Here is a 19,447-nt window from a genome sequence, read left to right as displayed (position 1 = left end):
AGCAAGATTGCCAGACCTTTCACCAATCGAACATGTATGCGACATGGTAGGCTGTCAGATTCAGGCATCACAAAATATGGCAGATCTGGAGTGACAACTGATGAATGCCTGGCAGAATGTGTCGCAGGATGACACCCGGAACCTCTACCACTCCTTGCCTCGACGAATTTAAGCATGAATTGCCGCCAGGGGCACTTCGACCAACTACTACTTTGAACACTCAATGGGTGATTGCGAGCCATGAACAGGTACTATGACCTTGATTTTTTAATGATTTTATTATCTGTGTATGGAGCTATACAGATATTCAATTTCATCAAAAACAACCACTTCCTTCATGGTGTTTTGATTTTTTTGCAAAAGAGTGTATTTTATTACCTTGATTAAAGACTGCACCATTACAGTATGAAAGAAAAATGAAAAATTATATTCAGCATAAATAGGTGATAGTTTCGTTTTTTATTCCAAGCTGAGTTTAAGAAACACTGGAAATGTCTTTTCATTACTGTTAAATGAAGCTAAATCCAGGAACCATCAAATATGATAATTAAAAATTATTTTTTAGTGAAAAAAGAAAATCATCATAATTAAAGTTAAATACTCTGATTCATTCTGAGCATTTATGAAAATGTTTAAAAGATATTCAAACATTATCATAAATGCTTATATTTATTGGCAAAAAAAAATTAACAAACATAAAACAGCACTGACTTGAATAAAATTGCATATGACATATATACTGAAATAACTGCCAAAAATACTTGAGAAAAAAACACTTTTCAGAAAGTTAAAAAGGTATCACAAAATTATGATTTAAATCGGTGATTAATGGCTTTTATTAGCTACCATCAATCAAAACATGATATACACCTTGAATTTAAAAAAAAAAATAGGACAGTTCTATATTTCTCATTCTACTTCTATTCTCGAAATTTAATTTGCATTTTCCATGCCTTCAAAGCGCGACTTAGGATATATATTACACTGTTCTAACATAGGTATTGTGACAAAAATTCAGACTTTTTCTCAAATAACATACCGATTTGTTTCCATATTTTGATTCTACAACTTAAATTATGCACAACTGCCAAGTTTTGTAAAAAATTGCATGAATAGTTTTTAAAAATTAGCTCTCAAAATTTTAGCTCCTCCATATTAATTAAATTTGGTATATATTGATTAATATCTCTTTTTTTATTAACTTACTTGATTCTTTATATTTTTTATAAATTTTTCGAAACAATTTCTGCAAGGTGACACTGCACAAAAAAAGGGGGGACAGTCCTATAATCTCCCATCTTACTGAGCCAATTGACGAAATTCAAATTGCATTTCTCATATCTCATAAGCGGGACTTAGGATATATATTAAATTTATATATAGCATTGTTCTAATATAGATATTTTGACACAAAAGTCAGACTTTTTCTGAAATGACATGCTAATTTTTTTCCATATTTCGACTCTACGACTCAAATTATGCCTAAATATTAAATTTCGAAATACTTGGTGCGAAATGAATGGAGAAATTAAATAATTTATCTTGGCGAATTGTTTTCAGTTTGCACCAAGAACAAATCACTTTGCTAAATTCTTAAATTATGGCAACCTACTTACTTTCTTTTCTTCTTTGATGCTCGAGTAGAAAGAAAAGGTCCATTGTTTATTCTTTCAAATAATTTGACCATGGCGCGTAAACCACATTTTTGTTATTGCTTATAAGTACACCAAATATCAAAATGCGCCAATATGTAAATTCACATATGTCTTAGAAAATTTTGAATAAAATAAATTTTTGCTAGTGTGCCTAGAAATATATCTACTTTAAGTATTAAAAATTTTGGTACTTTTCCGTTTTGCCAGCGCAAGCGATAAAGTCGCCAATAATGGTACAACCGATGCCAAACGGAATATTCTCGCTGGTAACCTTTTAAGTCTCATTTTCAAAACAAGTCGCAGCTTTTTCTTATCAGATTGATTGTTTCTTTCAATACTGGCATATAATTACATAGAATTTTTATCAGATAGTTCAGTTTTATGTCTAAGGCCATTTTCGGTAATTAAGTCAATCAGGATGCAATCACAGCGCTTAACCCGAAGCCGAAAATATAGAAAAGGTAAAGTCAAGTGTTAAATTCATCAATTCTAACGAGAATGCATTAGCAAAGTAAAGCACTGCAGTTTTACATAATTTCTGAGTAAGCTATTCGTACGAATTGAAATATTTCTTGCATTTAAACTTGTGTTCCAAATTAAGATTTAACTTGAAATTAATGCAGATAATTACTGAGAGCATTAGATTTTTGTAGAGTAGTTTACGTGAGATGAGATCGCTTAGTGTCACGTGATATAAACCGGCGAATCAGGATGTTGAACCATGAAAGCATAGTAAATTCTTAAATTAATGTCTTTTTACAAATTTATTGTCTTTATTAATTAGCTTTTTATAAAATTTTAAGCGATATTAAAATGTTTATGCCTTCGAAAAAGGAATTCTTAGAACTAACATTTTTTTAATATTTTTTATGTGTATACTGTATGTTTTCGCCAATAAAGTCTGCTTGGCGAGATTTGCGCCGGCGAAACGGAAAAGTACCAAAATTTTATAGGTTATAATACAAAAATTTTTAAAATATATTTAAAAATACAAATTTTAAAGGCTAATCTTTGGAATATGGTAACAGGTAGTTTGTCGACATTTTGGTAAGGCGATAAAGGTTACTAGGTAGGACTTTAGCAATAATCTGTGAAGTACACAGTTCGAATCACAGATTATTTTGTCTCAGAGAAATGAGAGATCATGAGACATGTAATGTGACATTTTCCGGAAAATTCCGATCGCGATTTTAACTAATAAGCACTTAGAAATGATTTCGCTGCTAAAGTGCAGAATGGCCCACTTATTTGTTTGGCGCTTTTTACAAGAGTAAGAAGAATTGGATTTTTGTCAATTTTCTTTGACTTTTTAAGTGAAAATAGGTCGATGTGTACATGGATAAAGTCAAGCGTGTGCGCAATGCCATTTTTGTGCAATCCTGGGATGTTTTTTAAATGAAAATAGGTCAACGTGTACATGGATACCGCGTATGTGCAATTCTTAAAAAGGCGCGAAGCAGTGAGCGATTCTGCACTTTCTCCCAATTTCCACACCTAATCTTCGTCATGATTAAGCACTTTTGTTCCATAAAAGTTCTAGCATAAGCGTAATTCGGCTAGCAGATTGTTGGAAAAAAGTTGAATAAAATATATATATATAATAAATTATATATATATATATATGCATGCCTTTACTTCGTGAAAACACAATGGCGTCTAAAAAAAAACTAGCAGGTTGCTAGAGCAGGATTGGTCGCCAAATTTTCACCAAAAAATCGCCAAGTTACCATAATCCAAAGATTCATCATTTTAAAAATAAATCATAAAAAATGTGCATACAGTCAAAAGTCGTTAATCCGGACTTCGGCGATTCTGGATTATAGATCATCAGTTTAAATCTGGTAAGATGGCATGCATAAATTATAATATTAAAAATATGAAACCATAATTTATGAAATAAAGAACAATTATGATCTAAAGGGTATCAAAATTTACAAAAAAAAAAAAAAAAAAGCTTAGTATTTATTTGTTTACTTTATTAAACATTTCTTTCAATGTAAGTTGTTCAAGTTGCTTCGTTTTATGTGATAATACTTTCTCTTTAATTCTATAAACAGACATAATTTCTTCTTCAGTTACAAAGTTCCGCTGTTCAAGTTCTATAATTGCTGTGTCGAGAATACCAATTAATTTGTCAATCGAAATTTTTTTCATTTTCAATAACCTCTATGTCACTTTCTTCACTATCGGAAGCGAATTATAATGACGAGCAATTTGATTTAAATCGTATCAAAGACATTACGCATAGTCGGAATTAGAAAATTGCAACCAGAAAACTATTTGATGTGTATTCGTGATATTTATAATGACGAGGAATTTGATTTAAATCATATCAAAGACGGAGTACATCGAGATGAAATACTACATTTAGTAAGGAATTATAAGCCAAATAAAATAAAAACATATGCCCTGAAGATAAGGATAGTGCTGACAGATCAACTTCCAATTCATTGCGCGCCGCGGTGTAAGAAGTCAAAGAATTGCACAAACTCAGCATCCATGTACACATCGATCTGTTTTCACTTAAAAACACATCACAGAATTGCACAAACCAAGCATTGTGCACTGCCTTAATTTTGTCCATGTATACATCAATCTATTTTCATTTAAAATAATCAGGAAGCTAAAACAAAGTTAAAACTATCATGTTAACCAGAAATGAGGTTTTATTGCCAAAATTTTGAAAAAAAATGTTGCTAATCGAAGGAGAACCCAATTCTACACTATAGCTATAATTCATTATGTTATATAATCAGCCCAAATTAATTTACTGCATATATATATATATAAGGGAACAATTAATTTTTTAGTTTAATTTTCTTCTTTTGCTATAATCTTGCAGTTTATAAAACATAAAAATATATTCAGAAGTATTCATTAGTTACTGAAAATTAATACTTTAATGCGAATACTATTACGATTTTCTACAGTACTATCTATGCTTAACAACTTTATGATTAATACATACTTAAGAATGGGAAAAAAAATCAGCTATAAATTTTTCAAATATGATTTTAATACTGCAATCATACAGTTGAAATTAATTGCAAAATAACACAATACTTAAAATGGTATAATTAAAGTCAATTACGTAGAGCAGTTAGAGAGCTTAGAAGATGTCACAGATTCTACTGTCTTATTGTATAAGTCAAGAGTTTTAGTTAGGTCTTCATATAACTCTTGGAAGTGACCATCTTTGAAATCAGTAGCTGCATATAACAGAATGTCAATATATGTGTGTGGCAGCCAAACAGGAGGAGAATTACTGACAAGAGTAAATTTCAAATTAAAATCCTCTTTGCGTACTCCTAACACAGCATTTATATAATTAATAACCAAATTCAAAGAATCTTCAAAATGACCATGAGTTATATATAAATTTAGTAATTCAGTAAAATTGCACTTTTGGTAGGATAATTTCAACCATGCAGGAAGAGCAGCTCCATGTGAAAGTAATTTTTCTGTGACACACCTATGTAATTCACTTTTGCCACTTTTTTCATATTGAAAAAGATATTTTTCTAAAATATTCCACACATTAAACATATGATTATTATTAGTAAAATCAATACTAAGGTCACTTTGTTTTGAATATCGGTCTGCATCATCATAGCTCTGAACATCTGAACGCAGACATGAATTAAGACATCTGTATGTAATTGCTTCAAAAACAGGAATTAGAGAAAGTGAGAAACATTTTGAAAGTTGGATTGCGGGTTCAAAAAGGCAGCCATTCAGAAGTAAAGCTACAGTTTCTTCAGGGGTCAGAGGAGCAATAACTATATTTGAAGTTCTGTGATACTTCTGAACATAAAGAAGCCGGGCTTTGGCTAAATTATATTCACGAAGAATATCTGGCAAACCTAGAACTTCTACTTTAACAGGTCGTAAAGAACTAAGAATTTCATCACCTTCAGAATTTCTTTTAGGAGAGTTTTTGGAAATCACATCCAAATCTTCAAGATTTTCAGATGCATGAAGAGATGGTTTTACTATCCAAGCATATTCAGGCTCAGCTAAATGCAAGCAATTGATAGCAGCTAAGTAACATGATACTTGTTTACGCAAACCTTTAAAACTCATAACTTCCCTACCAAATCGCATTGCCAATTCATACATAGCAGCAGCAGCCTTTCGATATTTTTTATGATGTACATGTAAGGCATATAAAATACCGTAAAATGACGTATTGTGACAAAGATCAGAACATCTTGCTCTTGATTCCAAAATTGTAATCACTTCTTCTTCATATGCCAGATAATTAAATTCAATTATTTTCTGAAACTGTTTTTCCTCACAAAGCTTAACTATTAACTGCCTAAGACAATCTTTTCTTCTAGAAGAATCTGGATTTTTAATAAGCGTGGAAAATGCTTCAGTACTGTGTCCAAGATTAAGATGATGCTTAAATAATACAGAATAAAATATAGGCACATGGGGATCAGTTTCTTTAATTTGATCGATGGCTGTGGAAGCTAATTCAACTACACAAGCAGACAGTGAAAACTGCTCAAACATTTGTATTACACGCATACAGAACAAGCTTATTATTGAGGAACCGGTACTGTATCTTCCTTTTATCAGTTTACTACACAGATAAGATTCTGCCTCAATGTGTTTTGAAACTTCCAGAAATTTTCTCAAAGCATTTTGAGGTTGCCCTAATATTAAATAACTACTTGCAACTAAAAAATTTAAAAATTGCTTATTCCAACTACACCAGCCTTGTAACTGCCGATCGTACTCTTGCAATGGTAGATACTGACATCTAGCAAATAAAAATTCAGGAAACAACAAATTACCTTCAAGAGGCCATAAAAGAGTGGCTGCTGAAATAATAAGTGCTGGAAACAGAGAGGACCAAACATCATCTGAATCTAATAAGTAGCGCATATCCATAATTTTACGTGCCTTACATCCACCGTCCTCCTGAAAAAATAGATGATTGATGGTGCTACCTGGTTTTATATAACTCAGATCAGAACTTGTAAATTCTGGCAATTCTAAAACACAAAATTGCTTAAAGGCAGCATCTTGCACAGAAGAAGGCACAGCTACACATTCACGCTCAGTACACCACAAAATTATATAGTATGATCGTACTAAAGAAACAGTTCTAGGTATTATTGTAGACTGCATCATGAGATTTTCCAGTTGCTCACTTTCCATAGTATCCAGGCCCCAAACAACAACTTCAAGTAAAAGCATATCTCGGCAAAACTCAAATCTTTGCTTGGCAAAGTGTGAAAGTCCAGCACAAAGAGCTCCTATACCTGAAGAACTATTTGCAAAAGTTGGATATTTTGTATACGATGCATCTGCAGCATCATTTGCTTCAGTACCAAGATCTAACCTGGTTAACAAATAGTTCAGAGAAGACATCAAGTCAATATTTGATGGTAATAAGCTTTGTAACTCATTCAGAAAATCACTATTTGTTTGCAAATCTAAAGACTTACAAATTTCATTTGCATATGTAATAGGAGAATACAAGTTGCAGAGGTTTTCCTCGAACCGTATTAATAGTCTATCATCTAAATTTTTATGAATGAGATCAATACAAGAGAGAACAGCTCTTAAATTGTGATATAACAATTTACCTTCCTCATCTAACAAACTGATAAAAAAGAAAGATCTAAAATTTGGGCTCGTCATGAGTTCAAAAGAATCACAAGGACAAAGCAAAGAATAAAAATTTTTCTTAATCAAAATCACACATCCAGTACAAGGATCCACAGACATCCCTAATGGTTTCATCCCTACTTCATGATACTGGATACAATAAGAGAAAAAGCGATCCCAACACTCAGCAGCTATTTCACAATACTCATTTTCAGCAGCATCTAAATTACCTGTTTTAATGAGGATCTCGCTTTCAACTGCTTCGATTACACGACTCCTAAGATCATCCACTTTCATAGAAACATTAGAAATAAAACTTGAATTCTTCACTGTCTGATAAATGCTGATTGCTTTAGAAATAGTTGAAGGTAAAAATCTGCCCACTTTAAATATTTCTTTAAGATACGCTTCTTGTGGTGTAGATGCTCCATAATCTATTGTACGACAAACTTGAGGTTCTAAATCAACAGGAACCCAGTAAATATCTGGTTCAGTTTTCAATGCACTTTCAATATCAGCTGTAAAGACTATAGGTTGATTTTCAAAGCTTAGCCATAATGTCCATATATGTGTATTACTAATGCAAAAATCAACGAGATCATGCTGTGTTTGGCGCAAAGTAGATGTAAGCTTCAGCTTACATTTATCTGAACTTGTTAGTGGTTGGAAAACATAGAACATTTTCTGATGTGGAACTGGAATATAAATACCCAAATAAAAATTATTACTTCCAGATAATGATTTTCTAAGGTGACACTGGTGAGCAGTAAAATTCCCTGCAATTAAGTTCTTTTCAGAGTCAAAATTCAAAACAGAATCTACAAGCAGGCATTCTTGTCTTCTGTGAGACCATATTCTTATTTGCAAATCACTAAAGAGAGAAAAAACAAGCACATCATTCACATCTTGGTGACAAACTATGCTTAAGGCAACTTCAGTTCGATTATTACGCATAACCGCAGGTACTAGACCATTGAATAACCTAAATATAGAACCAGTTTTCATCAATTCTGTGGTCGTAATTTCTACTCCATGTCTATCAGACATCACAACCATAAGCACGGATCCAGCACTATTAGCTAAGACAAACGTAGCATTTCCTTCTGCATCAAGCCATGAACAGGATGTATGTGGTAAAGGAATACCCAAAGATACATGGTTGAGCACAAAATAACAGCTTCGGCTGCGAAGTGTAGCACCTGTTGTATCAAAAAATACAGAAGGTCCACCAAGTTCTTTTTTCTTTACAGGAAAGCCACAATCTCTTTCCAATCTTTTTGGATGAGGAAACACAAGTTTGTGAATGGCAGAAACTGTTGCAACTAATAAAACGACCTGATCATGATTTTCGTGAATACTTACTCCACGTAAAATTGGAGTATTCTGAAATCGTAGGCGTAAATGGTTTCCTCTTAGAGTAAGGTCTAATGATATTTCTACCAACTCAATAACATCATGATTTGTACGCCAATATATGAATCTGTTGCTACAACAAGATGATAAATCTCCACTACTACGGTAAGTAAAACATCCAGCACCTTCAGGCAATTTGATGTCTTGCAAAGTACTTTGCGAAGCGCCGGCATTTATGGTAACATCATTCCAACGATCTACACTTTCAGAATGGGGTGTTATTTCACAGTACATAATACTATTCATTTTAATTATATAAGATTATCGATGTAAAAATATTAACAAACCTGAACTACCTTAGATATATTAAAATATAACAGCTAATTCAGATTCTGACCGCGAAAACCTGGTGCATTTGTATTTTGCCGCACCTTGCTATTGAATCCTTTTGCCTGAAAAACGTTGCTAATAGATATCTTTCACGGAGTATAAATGAGGGGAAACTGGTATTACCACTTTTCCTAAAAATGGTCCACTTATTGTCCCATTATTTACATAGGGCGCTGCAATCACTAGCTTTTCGTCTTTTCCTAGTATTTACATAGACAGTAATAGCGAAAATATTGATTTGATATCAATTTTCATTCTGAAAAAGTCAAAGAATGGAAACTGTTTCGTCCCTGGATGCAACAGTAATTACGGAACTGAAGAATAAAAGCTTGGGAATCAAGAAACCAGATATATTTAGAGTTCCAAAGGTGAGCAGCATTTATATTATGCCTGATCATATATACGAATTTATATAATTTTTCAGAACGTCTGGATTGTTTGTAAATAAGAGAATATTTACTGTATGCTTATAAAAAAAGTAATAAATTGGAAATTAGTTAAGTATTGCACATAACTTATGTGCATCTGCATATTTCCTTCCCAACAGTTCCACAGTAAATTGCAATTAAATGGGTTTTTTAAATAGTTTTCGATATGAATTCAAATTATTATAAAATTATATAGACATGTACATATTCAGCAGCAGTACTTTCTAAGCCACAAACAAAAAGAAAAGGTTTGGTTTGCTCTATGTAATTACACCAAACAACTTGCGGGCTATCTGCCTAAGGGTAGGATACCTTCATTTCTAAGGGAAAAGGGCTTGTATATATATTTTACCTGGAAAAAACCAGGAAAATGCCCATGCAGCTAGCCTGTTGCCGGGATTCGAACCCGGGACCAAACTGGCAGTGTTTGGTGACTTTTACTGCTCAACTTGCTGGTGGGAAAGAACAAGGTACTTGTAAATTGAACACAAATTTAACGAATTACTCTAGCCTCCTATAGCTCACCCCTGTGTCTAACAATATAAAACAATACTGTTAAGATTGTTTCAGGATTATTTATATAATTACTGTTACATTAGATATTAAATTGAGAATAAAAAAGTAAATAATTACTGCAATAGAAAACAGACTTTAGTTTTACATAGGTAATGATATTTTTTAAATACTGCAGCAAGCACACATTAGGTATTCTGATATTAAACTGGTAGTTTTGCAACAAATGTAATTAAACTCTATTAGTAAAAAATTAGTTCAATAAATGAAAATAAAAAATAGGGGATCTTTTCCAGTAAAAGATAACACATGCACAACATTTTTTTCAAAAAAGCTACATATACCAATTTGAAACTTAACAGCGAGAAAATATCATCTCATTATAACTGTGATAAAATTTTTCTAAACATAAGAAATTCATCTTTTAGGCTATTGAATGGGATAGAATTTTACTCCTTTGGAGGAAAAGATCACATGTACTATTAAAATAAAAAAGATCTGCATTATATTTTTAGTTAAAATACTGCATTTATTGGTTAGAAGTTACTTCAAGCAGGAAAAAATTAAAGATAAATTGAATTAGTTTCAATATTTTTTACTCTTTATATTTAATTATGAATAATATACAGTTCAGCATTACCAAGTATTCAGAATGCTTAACTGAATTCAAATCCGAATTCTATTTTAAAATCAATTTGAAACATACTTCTCAAATAAAAAAGATATGGAAATTTTTAACAGAAAACGATAAAAATATCAAAATCAAAACTGATATCTGATTTATAAAAAAAAAAATAACTCATTATGATAGTAAAGAAAATTTACTGACTGAAGCAAAAAAATTCTATAAGCTTCATTAAAATTTCGCCACAGTTTATATCAAGCTGTGTATCTAAGCATTTTACAAAATGAGAGACGCGAAGAACCTATTCTAATTAAATTTAACATATACACAGCAAGTATTATTACTAGTAATATGATTATTTTTCTAAGGGGGGAACTGAAAAATATCTTCAAATTAATCATTCATAAAAAGTACTACAAGCCTTACAGCATGAAAGCTGTAAATTAATTTTATAATTTTATAATTAATTAAATACAATCATTAGTGAGCAGAATATTATAACGTTGATAATAACGCAATCCATCACATTAAAAACATAAAAAATTTTTCATTCGCTAGTAAGCTTAGCCATCTAGTTAACATTTATGGAACTGCTAAGATGGAACAGCAGGGCCATCTAATGAATGCGACAATTTAGGACCCGTTTTTCTACTAGGCAGTTTCACCTCTTTCATTATACTCCGTGATATCTCTACTTTGACAAGCGTCTAGCCCCTCAGACGCTAGTTTCCTCCTGGTTCCTCCCTGAACATCTGCGCAGGTTACTGCGCATGTCGTTATTTTCCTGAAGGTGCCTCGTATTTACTATTATTGACTTTGCTCTTTAACTGCTGTTAAGGCTCCTATATACCAGGCTGAATCATCAGGCATTCACGATCCCAAGTGGGAGATTTAATGGCGGCTGTGTAGTTACGGTGCAACAATTTTTTGTGTTTTTTTGTGTAAAATGGGCGGATGTGCAGCTATTAATTGTTCAAATCATTCACGGAAAGGTCATACATTGGTAAAATTTCCTAAAAATGAAGAAAGAAGAAAAATATGGGTAAATAATTGCCGAAGAGACAATTGGAAACCTGGTCCAGGCGCTGAACTTTGCTTAGTAAGTATAATGTTAATTACGCCTTCATTTAGAGTTTATATCTTCTCTGATGTTTATAATGTGCAAGTAAAGTGAAATTCTTGTGTACAATAACCTGAGTATCTGCTAATTTCTGTAATAATAGCTATAATTAAATTAGTCTAGGGTTAATGTACCCGTCGCCAAACATCGCCAATGTGGATGTTTTGAATGTGGAAAAGAAATTTCTCTTCTAATATAAAGCGCAGATTTTGTTTTCCTGTGCTAATTGTGGAATTTATACTAATGTAACATGAAAATCATTAGCATATTGAAATTTATTAAAAAATAAATAATAATTTGGAAACTCAAGATAAAATCTGAATGTTTGCTAAAGATATATGTAACATTATACTATAGTTGCAATATCGTTGGAATGATATATAATTTTTTTCTTTATTTTATAATCACTGTTGTTAAAAAGTTAGATGAGTTGTTTATGCACGGTGCCCACTACTGTTTCTTGGTTAAAATAACTTCCAGAATTTTGACATTGACATTTTGACATTAAGTCAATAGAATAAATTGAATAGTATGAGACAAAATATATATAATCTGACTTCAATAATTGCACGTACCATATATTTATAATCACAGTATTATACAATTTGGCAATTTTAAAAAGATAATAAGAGTAAAGATTTAGAAATGAATGCAGAACATTCAAATAAGCACAGAAAACTTGTGAAACTGCATGTGTACGTTTCAAAAATAATTGTAGTGTTTTTAATGCATGTGTAGTGTTTAATGCATGCATAACAATCAAATAAATCTGCCTGTAATGATGAATTTCAAAGGCCAAGCCAAAATCCTTTCATGAATTTGATACTTCTAAAGAATGTGATCTCCTCAAATTAAATCCTCATGACATTGATAAACAATTATTACTGATCTGTGTTACAAAACAGATTTTTATACATGATAAATAATATTTTCTGAAGCGTTATTTTGTGTTGTCATCTCTAAATAAAAAACATCTAACTGATCTAATCTGAACGTAGTTCAGAAAGCTACTGAACTACGTTCTAGAGTTTTTAATAACTTTAATTGGATATGTCTGTGCCGATGTAATTTAAAAAATAGTCGTTTAAACTGGCCTTGATGCTTTTTAAAATGCATGTTGGCACTGTGCTCCGAAATTAGGGCTATGTTTTGAATGATTAGAGAATTAAAAATTAAATATTTCAATTAGAGCAATAAACATTACTACAATTATAACAAGAATCATAGTCTGCTCTAATTATAAATGTATTTATCGGCCTAGTATCTTAAAAGTTGGGTGTAGTGAACTCTTATTTTCTTATCTATTGTAAGAGCACTATAGCAAGAAATATAAAGTTTTATTTTAGTTGTTTTTAATGTTATAGCAAAACACTACTTCATTTAATTTTTGGATAATGTTCTAAAGAACACCTTAAATTATAGGCAAAAAATAAATATTGGATAATTAAATTCTGTCCAAGCTTACAAGATGCTGCTGCTGATATGTTAGACATGGTTTGTTTATTGTTTCACTTTTTTATAATACTGGGCCTAATTTAATTACTTGCATATTTATTTATTGCCTATACTTACTTACAGTTCATGCTTGCTGTCTTTGGCACAACCTCACTGTGTGGTTTGTTTTTTGTACTTTTATTTATTTTGTGTACTTTTTTTTATTACTTTATGTATTTACAGGATCATTTTGAGGAATCTCAATTTGAGTCACTATGCAAAGATAGAAAAAAACTAAGAAAAACTGCAGTACCAACACTCTTTAGCATTCCAAATCCACCACCATCTGTAACTGACAAGAGGGTAAGAGAAGTAAGATGTCCTAAGCCAAATACTGAAGTGGTAAATTATTTAATATTCTCCAAAAAAATTGTTGAAAAAATCATTGTTATTACAAATATATTAATTCATCCAACCATTGTTTAAAAAAATAATCACAGCATAACATGTTTACTATTTCTTTTTGAATTTAGGAAACTCTACCTGCTTCAAATGAAGAGTTGTTAAAAAAAATAGAATTCCTTGAGCAACAGCTTCAAGAAAAAGATGCAAAATTGACATCATTTTTGTCCGATGAGCAAGTAGGAGCCCTTGCTGTGCAGTCAAAAAGGAACTGGTCAGAAAAGTCCATTATAAAAGGACTGAAGATGCGATTTGCTTTGGGCAAACATGATATAATTACCTCAGAAGTACTGGATATCCAGCACCATCGTACAGTACCTTGAACAGGAGGATTAGGGAAATAAAAATAAATTTCGGCATTTTAGAAAATTTGTTTTTTTTCCTCAAGACAAAAGTTCATTCATTGGATGCTCTTGATAGGAACTGCTGCCTTTTAGTTGACGAAATGGAAATAGCTTCATATCAAGATTTTGATACATCGTCTAAGTCATTCATTGGAAATGTTACGTTAGGAAAACCTGCAGTTGCTAAGCATTACACTATTGTAATGCTTAGAGGCCTTAAAACATCATGGAAACAGATTGTTGCCAATGAATTAACAGGGCCTTCAACATCAGGTTCTGACATGAAAGATCTAATTCATAGAACTGTAGTAGCAGCTACAGAAATAGGTTTAACTGTAAGAGCCTCTGTTTCAGATATGGGAAGCAATAACAGAGCAATGTGGTCGTCATTGGATGTATCTGTCTCTAGGACAGATAGGAAGACAAATTACAATATTGGAGGACCTGATGTTTTCATTCACAGTATTGCAGATGTACCACATCTCATTAAAAACATGAGAAATGCATTTCTTTCAAGTATTATGATATTACCAGAGGAATTTCACCAGCAGCATGCCTTGCCATCGAGGATAGTATCTTCAGTGTATGTGAAACGACTCTGGTCAAGTGAGATAGAATCAGATGCTGCCCTGAGATCTCTACATCACTTGAACAGAGTTCATCTCTTCCCAACACACTTTTCCTCGATGAATGTGGCATCTGCTGTGCAATTGTTTTCTGTAAAAACAGCTGCTGCTATTGAAAAAGCAGTTATTTTACACCAAGTTGCAAAAGAAGCATTAACTTCTGCATGGTGGCTGAGACTTGTAGCAGAATGGTTTACAATTATGACTGCAAGGCATCCAAAAAAAGGCATCACTATCAAAAATCAAGATGAGAAATTTAATATTTTATTGAAATTCATTCATGTGACTGAAACTGTTCAGTTTGGAAAAGCATGGAAGCCATTTCAAACTGGCGTTATTATGAGCACATTGAGTGTTGTGAAACTCTCAAAAGAATTATTTTCCGAGGGGTTTACATTTTTCTTACCAGGCAGGTTGACACAAGATGCGCTGGAAAATGCCTTTTCACAGATTAGACAAAAGTCGGGTGCAAAGCCTACTGCTTTGCAAGCCAAGACAGCACTGAAATTAGTGTGCCTATCACAGTTCATTTCGGATATCAATAATCCAAATTATTGTTCTGAAAGTGACCACAGCCTCTTTGATGCTTCTGAATTAGAGGTTGCTATCAGAAAGGAGGTCTTGCATCCTATCTCCAATTCTGTAGTGCCATCTACCTCTTCTGCAGTGGCAGTGAAACGTCGCTTGCCCCCAGCTGTGGAAGAAAATGATATACATTACATCGCAGGAGCCATATATAATAAGTTGTTGAAAAAAAAAAAGCATATGTGAAAATTGTAAAACAGCTATGACCATTTCAGAGGACATGCTGGAACCTGACATACCCGAGCATCGCACAATTCTTACAAAACACAGCAATAAAGGTGGACTGAAGGTCATCTCTTCAGGAATGTATCGAATATGTAGCGAAGCTGAACGAGAATTTCAAAAATGTAAAGATGTACTCCTTCGTTTACAATCAGCCATCACAAAAGAATTAGTTGAAAGAATAATTGATAAATGTACGCATGTGGCCATGCCAGAATGCTGTAATCTTAAGAAAGTAATTATTGATAATTTTTTTATTACTAGATGCAAAGGCCTTACACAGCATCTTATCAACAAAAGAGCCCATAACATTTCATATTCATCAGCATCGGCCAATAAGAAACAAAAAGTAAAATAATTTTAGAAGGTATGTATGTTTTATATTAAATAATTTATGTGTTTTATGTAATATGTATTACTTTTTCCTAGGCTACGAGTATATAAATTTCTGTGTTTGATGTTATATATGTTACTTTCTGCTAGGCTATGAGTATATTATTATGGTATTATTTTCTTGTTTCTAATATATAGAAATATAGCATATTTTCCAGTATAAAATTTCAGTTAAGTTTTACTTAAAAGTATGGGAAAGCAGATTTGTTTCATGCATGATCTTTATAATACTGGTATGAAATAAATGAATTTTAATCTGTAAACAATTTTTTGTTAATATTGAAATGTGTTTCTTTGGATACATTTTTAGGCACTTGTGGATCATGTCAGACAACATGCAATAGAGAAAAGTTGTCCGTGTGCATAAATTTTCCCATTGTGTTACTTCATTTTATCTAAATTTCAAGGATAATTCTTTTCATTTTTATATGGCATGTTATCAGTATAAAGGCTAGTGAAAATAAATTGGTATGTGTATCTGTTTTTGAAGTGTAATGCTTAAATAAAAAGATGGTGTGTGTTTCTTCATTTAAACAAAATTTCAAGGATAGTATTTTTCAGCATTGTACTGTTTGTTATTTCTCAATGTAAAGGGTAACAAGGGGAAAAAAACTGGTATGGTACATCTGTTTTTTAAGCATGATAATTTTATTTATTTCTTTAGTGATGCATATAGTATATAGAGAGAAGGTATTTGGTCCAACTGAAGTTATAATAAATCTAATTTTACTAGATCTCTTTCTCCCCTCAGGTGTAGAAAATTTTCAAATGCAGAAAGTTTATTTGCAGAATTAATTCATTTCTGATAAACTTATTATCATTAATTTTTTATATAACATGTTATTAAGTTACACATTTGACTACTGTGTAATAAACTTGTATTTAGGGCAAAAAATTAACTATTTTGCAGCTGGTGACTAATATCATATGCTTCTAAGAATATTACTTTTAACTTTTTTCATAATTTTTGTATTTCAGGAACATGAAACTGTTATTTTGATATACTTAAATAATAAAAGTGTGTATCTGAATCAATTAATGGATACAAATATTTTACAGTTATTTTTAGAAGATATTTGCCATATCGCTTCTAATAATTCATAAAGTATGTTAAAATATAGGTAAATAATTTGGTGCAGAATTCAAATTTAGGGTTTGAAATATAGTGAATCATGAGACTAAATGATTTTTATTGTCATGATTTGCCTGGGCTTAAGAATGTACTTTTCGCCCGGTGGAAATTGTCATCAAACTGTCCTGAACAGGCTTTTTGTTGATAATAACTTCCAGGCTTATCAGTACCTCCATTTGAGTGGAGGGTATACAAATATAGTACCCAATTTAAATTACATTGTGATTATAATAATATTGTGGTATTAAATAAGTGATTATAATTACAATTTAGATAATTGCATTGTAATTATATTACATTGTATCTGTGAACTCTTAATTTCATTACTTTATGCAATTATGTTGTAAGTGCATAATCTAATTGCAATAATATAATCTATTCACAATTACAAAATAATTATAAATGCAGTTACATCTTAAATAGAGGCCATTTTAATACTTTTAAATTTTTGCAAGATAACTTCCCATTAAGGTTCATTTGGAGGAAACTATGCAAATACTAAAAAAGAAATTATGCTAAATTTACATATTTTGTACAGTAGTTTCTTGTTATAATGCTGTTCAATATATCTTCAATACTTTTGTAAATTTAACGACATTCATTGCAATCACTGTGGTGCTTTAAAAAGAAGTTTCTTAGTTATGCTTTCTAATAAGAATGTGTTAAAAATTAAGTATTATGTATAATAACTAGCAATTAAAAAACCTTGACTGCATGAAAATGCTGTTGCTGTGTAAAATAGAAAATAAGCTTATGAAAGATAGAAATAAGCTATTTTATGACTATTAGAAATTTTGAATATTAGAAAATAAGCTATTTTATGCTTTGAAATGAATTACGTGGGGTTAAGTCGTCCTTTTACAATTTAAGAATGTGGTTAACACACATTCTTAAATTGGACAGGTTTTATCTAAATTATTAGTATAAAATATATAAACTATGAATTATTTTGTAACATAACTCAAATTACAAAATTCATTCTATATACGTTCAAATTTATTATCTTTTATGGAATAACTGTTTTTTAATTTAGGTAAAAATTGGATTTTTAGAAGTATTACAAATACAATGCAACACAAAGGTGATCTGATTGGAGAGGAAGGACTTTTTATTACGGTTTCTAGTTCGTATTTATATTACATTTGGTGAAAATCATCCAAAACACAGAATGCTGTACTTTCTTCTTATATATATGTTATGAAATATTTCACACATTTAAAAGAAAGTGTTTCTTCAGAGTCTTGCACAATTATTTCCATATACCTCAGACTAAAATGACAACATATTCTTAAGTTATTTTTTTAGTATGAATTTAGTGTTTTTATGGAAATTTTTGTTAAAATGTCATTAAGATAAATTTATTTGCACACTACGCTTTAACTATTTCCCCATTTGACACTATTGAAAGTTTTTATTCATATCTTATTTATTTTAGTCTGCTAATAAAACTGAAACATCTAAAGAATAAGTTATTTTGAATATGTTTACAAAATATACGCGAAATTTTTATTTAAGTGAAAACGTCTATATACTATTCGAGAATTAATAAATTATCCGAAAAGTTTATGTCCGCTGAATGCCGCGCGTCTATAAAATAAATCTTTAAAAAAACAGCAGACATTCAGCCAGCGTGTGCGATAAACGCGCCAAAATTGGTAGCGCGGTCCCTCCCTCGCCAAGAGAGAAAAGTTAGTGATTCAGCCTGGTTTAGAGGAGCCTTAACTGCTGTGGTAGCGTGTGATCGCTGATTCAGTTCTCTTTTTTTATTTTGCTTCGATTATTATATTTTCTGCACAAAATCAAGAAAAACTGCCCATTTCAGGGCCAAATACTTCTGTCTCCTCAGAAGGTATTTTTGATTCTAAATCGTATCAAAATCAGGAAGGAATAACCGTGTGCGATAATTTCAATTGTGGTATGTCTGATAATTCTGATTGTGTTGTGAGTGATATGGTTCATTGTGCAAATGATTCTAGTATAGCTGAGAGTGATTTTGTTTGCCGTGATTGCTTAAAACTTTCAACTATAGATACAATTTGAAACGCCATGCATATAAATTTCATTACAATAATACTACATTAATTGAGTCTCTGAAAACTAAGTTCTAATAGTATGGTTGATTGTGCAAATAATTTTAGTGTGGCTGAGAATAATTTTGTATGCTCTGATTGCTTAAAAACGTACCAAAATAAATGCAGTTTGGGTTGATCTTTACAATATGGTAACTGGTAGTTTGGCGACATTTTGGAGGCGATAAAGACTGCTATCTGAAATTTAGTGACCTAAAAAATTGGAAATATCATCAAAATAAAATTCATACTTCTAACAGGTAACTATGTGTGTCCTGTATGTTATGCTAATTTTGAAAAGCGAGAAATAATATTTCATTTCAATAATGTTTATGATGTTGATTTGAATCATACTGAGCTAGAATTTAATTCATTTGATGATTTTTTGGCATGGAAGGCAGAAATTGAAAATAATACGAAGTCAAAATTTCTTATGGAGTAAGCATATTTAATATACATGGTATAATGCCACTG

At 31.4% G+C, this 19,447-nt stretch overlaps 2 protein-coding genes across 2 annotated transcripts; one reads left to right on the top strand and one right to left on the bottom strand.

Annotated features, from left to right (window-relative positions):
- Positions 1-4,649: 4,649 nt before the first annotated feature.
- On the bottom strand, positions 4,650-9,097 carry Nup160 (nuclear pore complex protein Nup160). Its single transcript, XM_085814523.1, has one exon. It carries the CDS (start codon positions 8,934-8,936, stop codon positions 4,743-4,745), a length of 4,194 nt encoding a protein of 1,397 aa, XP_085670649.1. The 5' UTR covers positions 8,937-9,097; the 3' UTR covers positions 4,650-4,742.
- Positions 9,098-11,456: 2,359 nt separating this feature from the next.
- Positions 11,457-13,925, top strand: LOC146997474 (52 kDa repressor of the inhibitor of the protein kinase-like). Its single transcript, XM_085814522.1, has 3 exons — positions 11,457-11,685; positions 13,384-13,542; positions 13,674-13,925. Exons 1-3 carry the CDS (start codon positions 11,533-11,535, stop codon positions 13,923-13,925), a joined length of 564 nt encoding a protein of 187 aa, XP_085670648.1. The 5' UTR covers positions 11,457-11,532.
- The last annotated feature ends 5,522 nt before the right edge of the window (positions 13,926-19,447 follow it).

Source organism: Stegodyphus dumicola, chromosome 4 (genome assembly GCF_044657685.1).
Source record: "Stegodyphus dumicola isolate Sdum_Otavi_A_Nest chromosome 4, ASM4465768v1".
NCBI classification, from domain to species: Eukaryota; Metazoa; Arthropoda; class Arachnida; order Araneae; family Eresidae; genus Stegodyphus; species Stegodyphus dumicola.
Note: the sequence above shows the minus strand (reverse complement) of the source record. Positions and strands in the feature narration are given on the sequence as shown.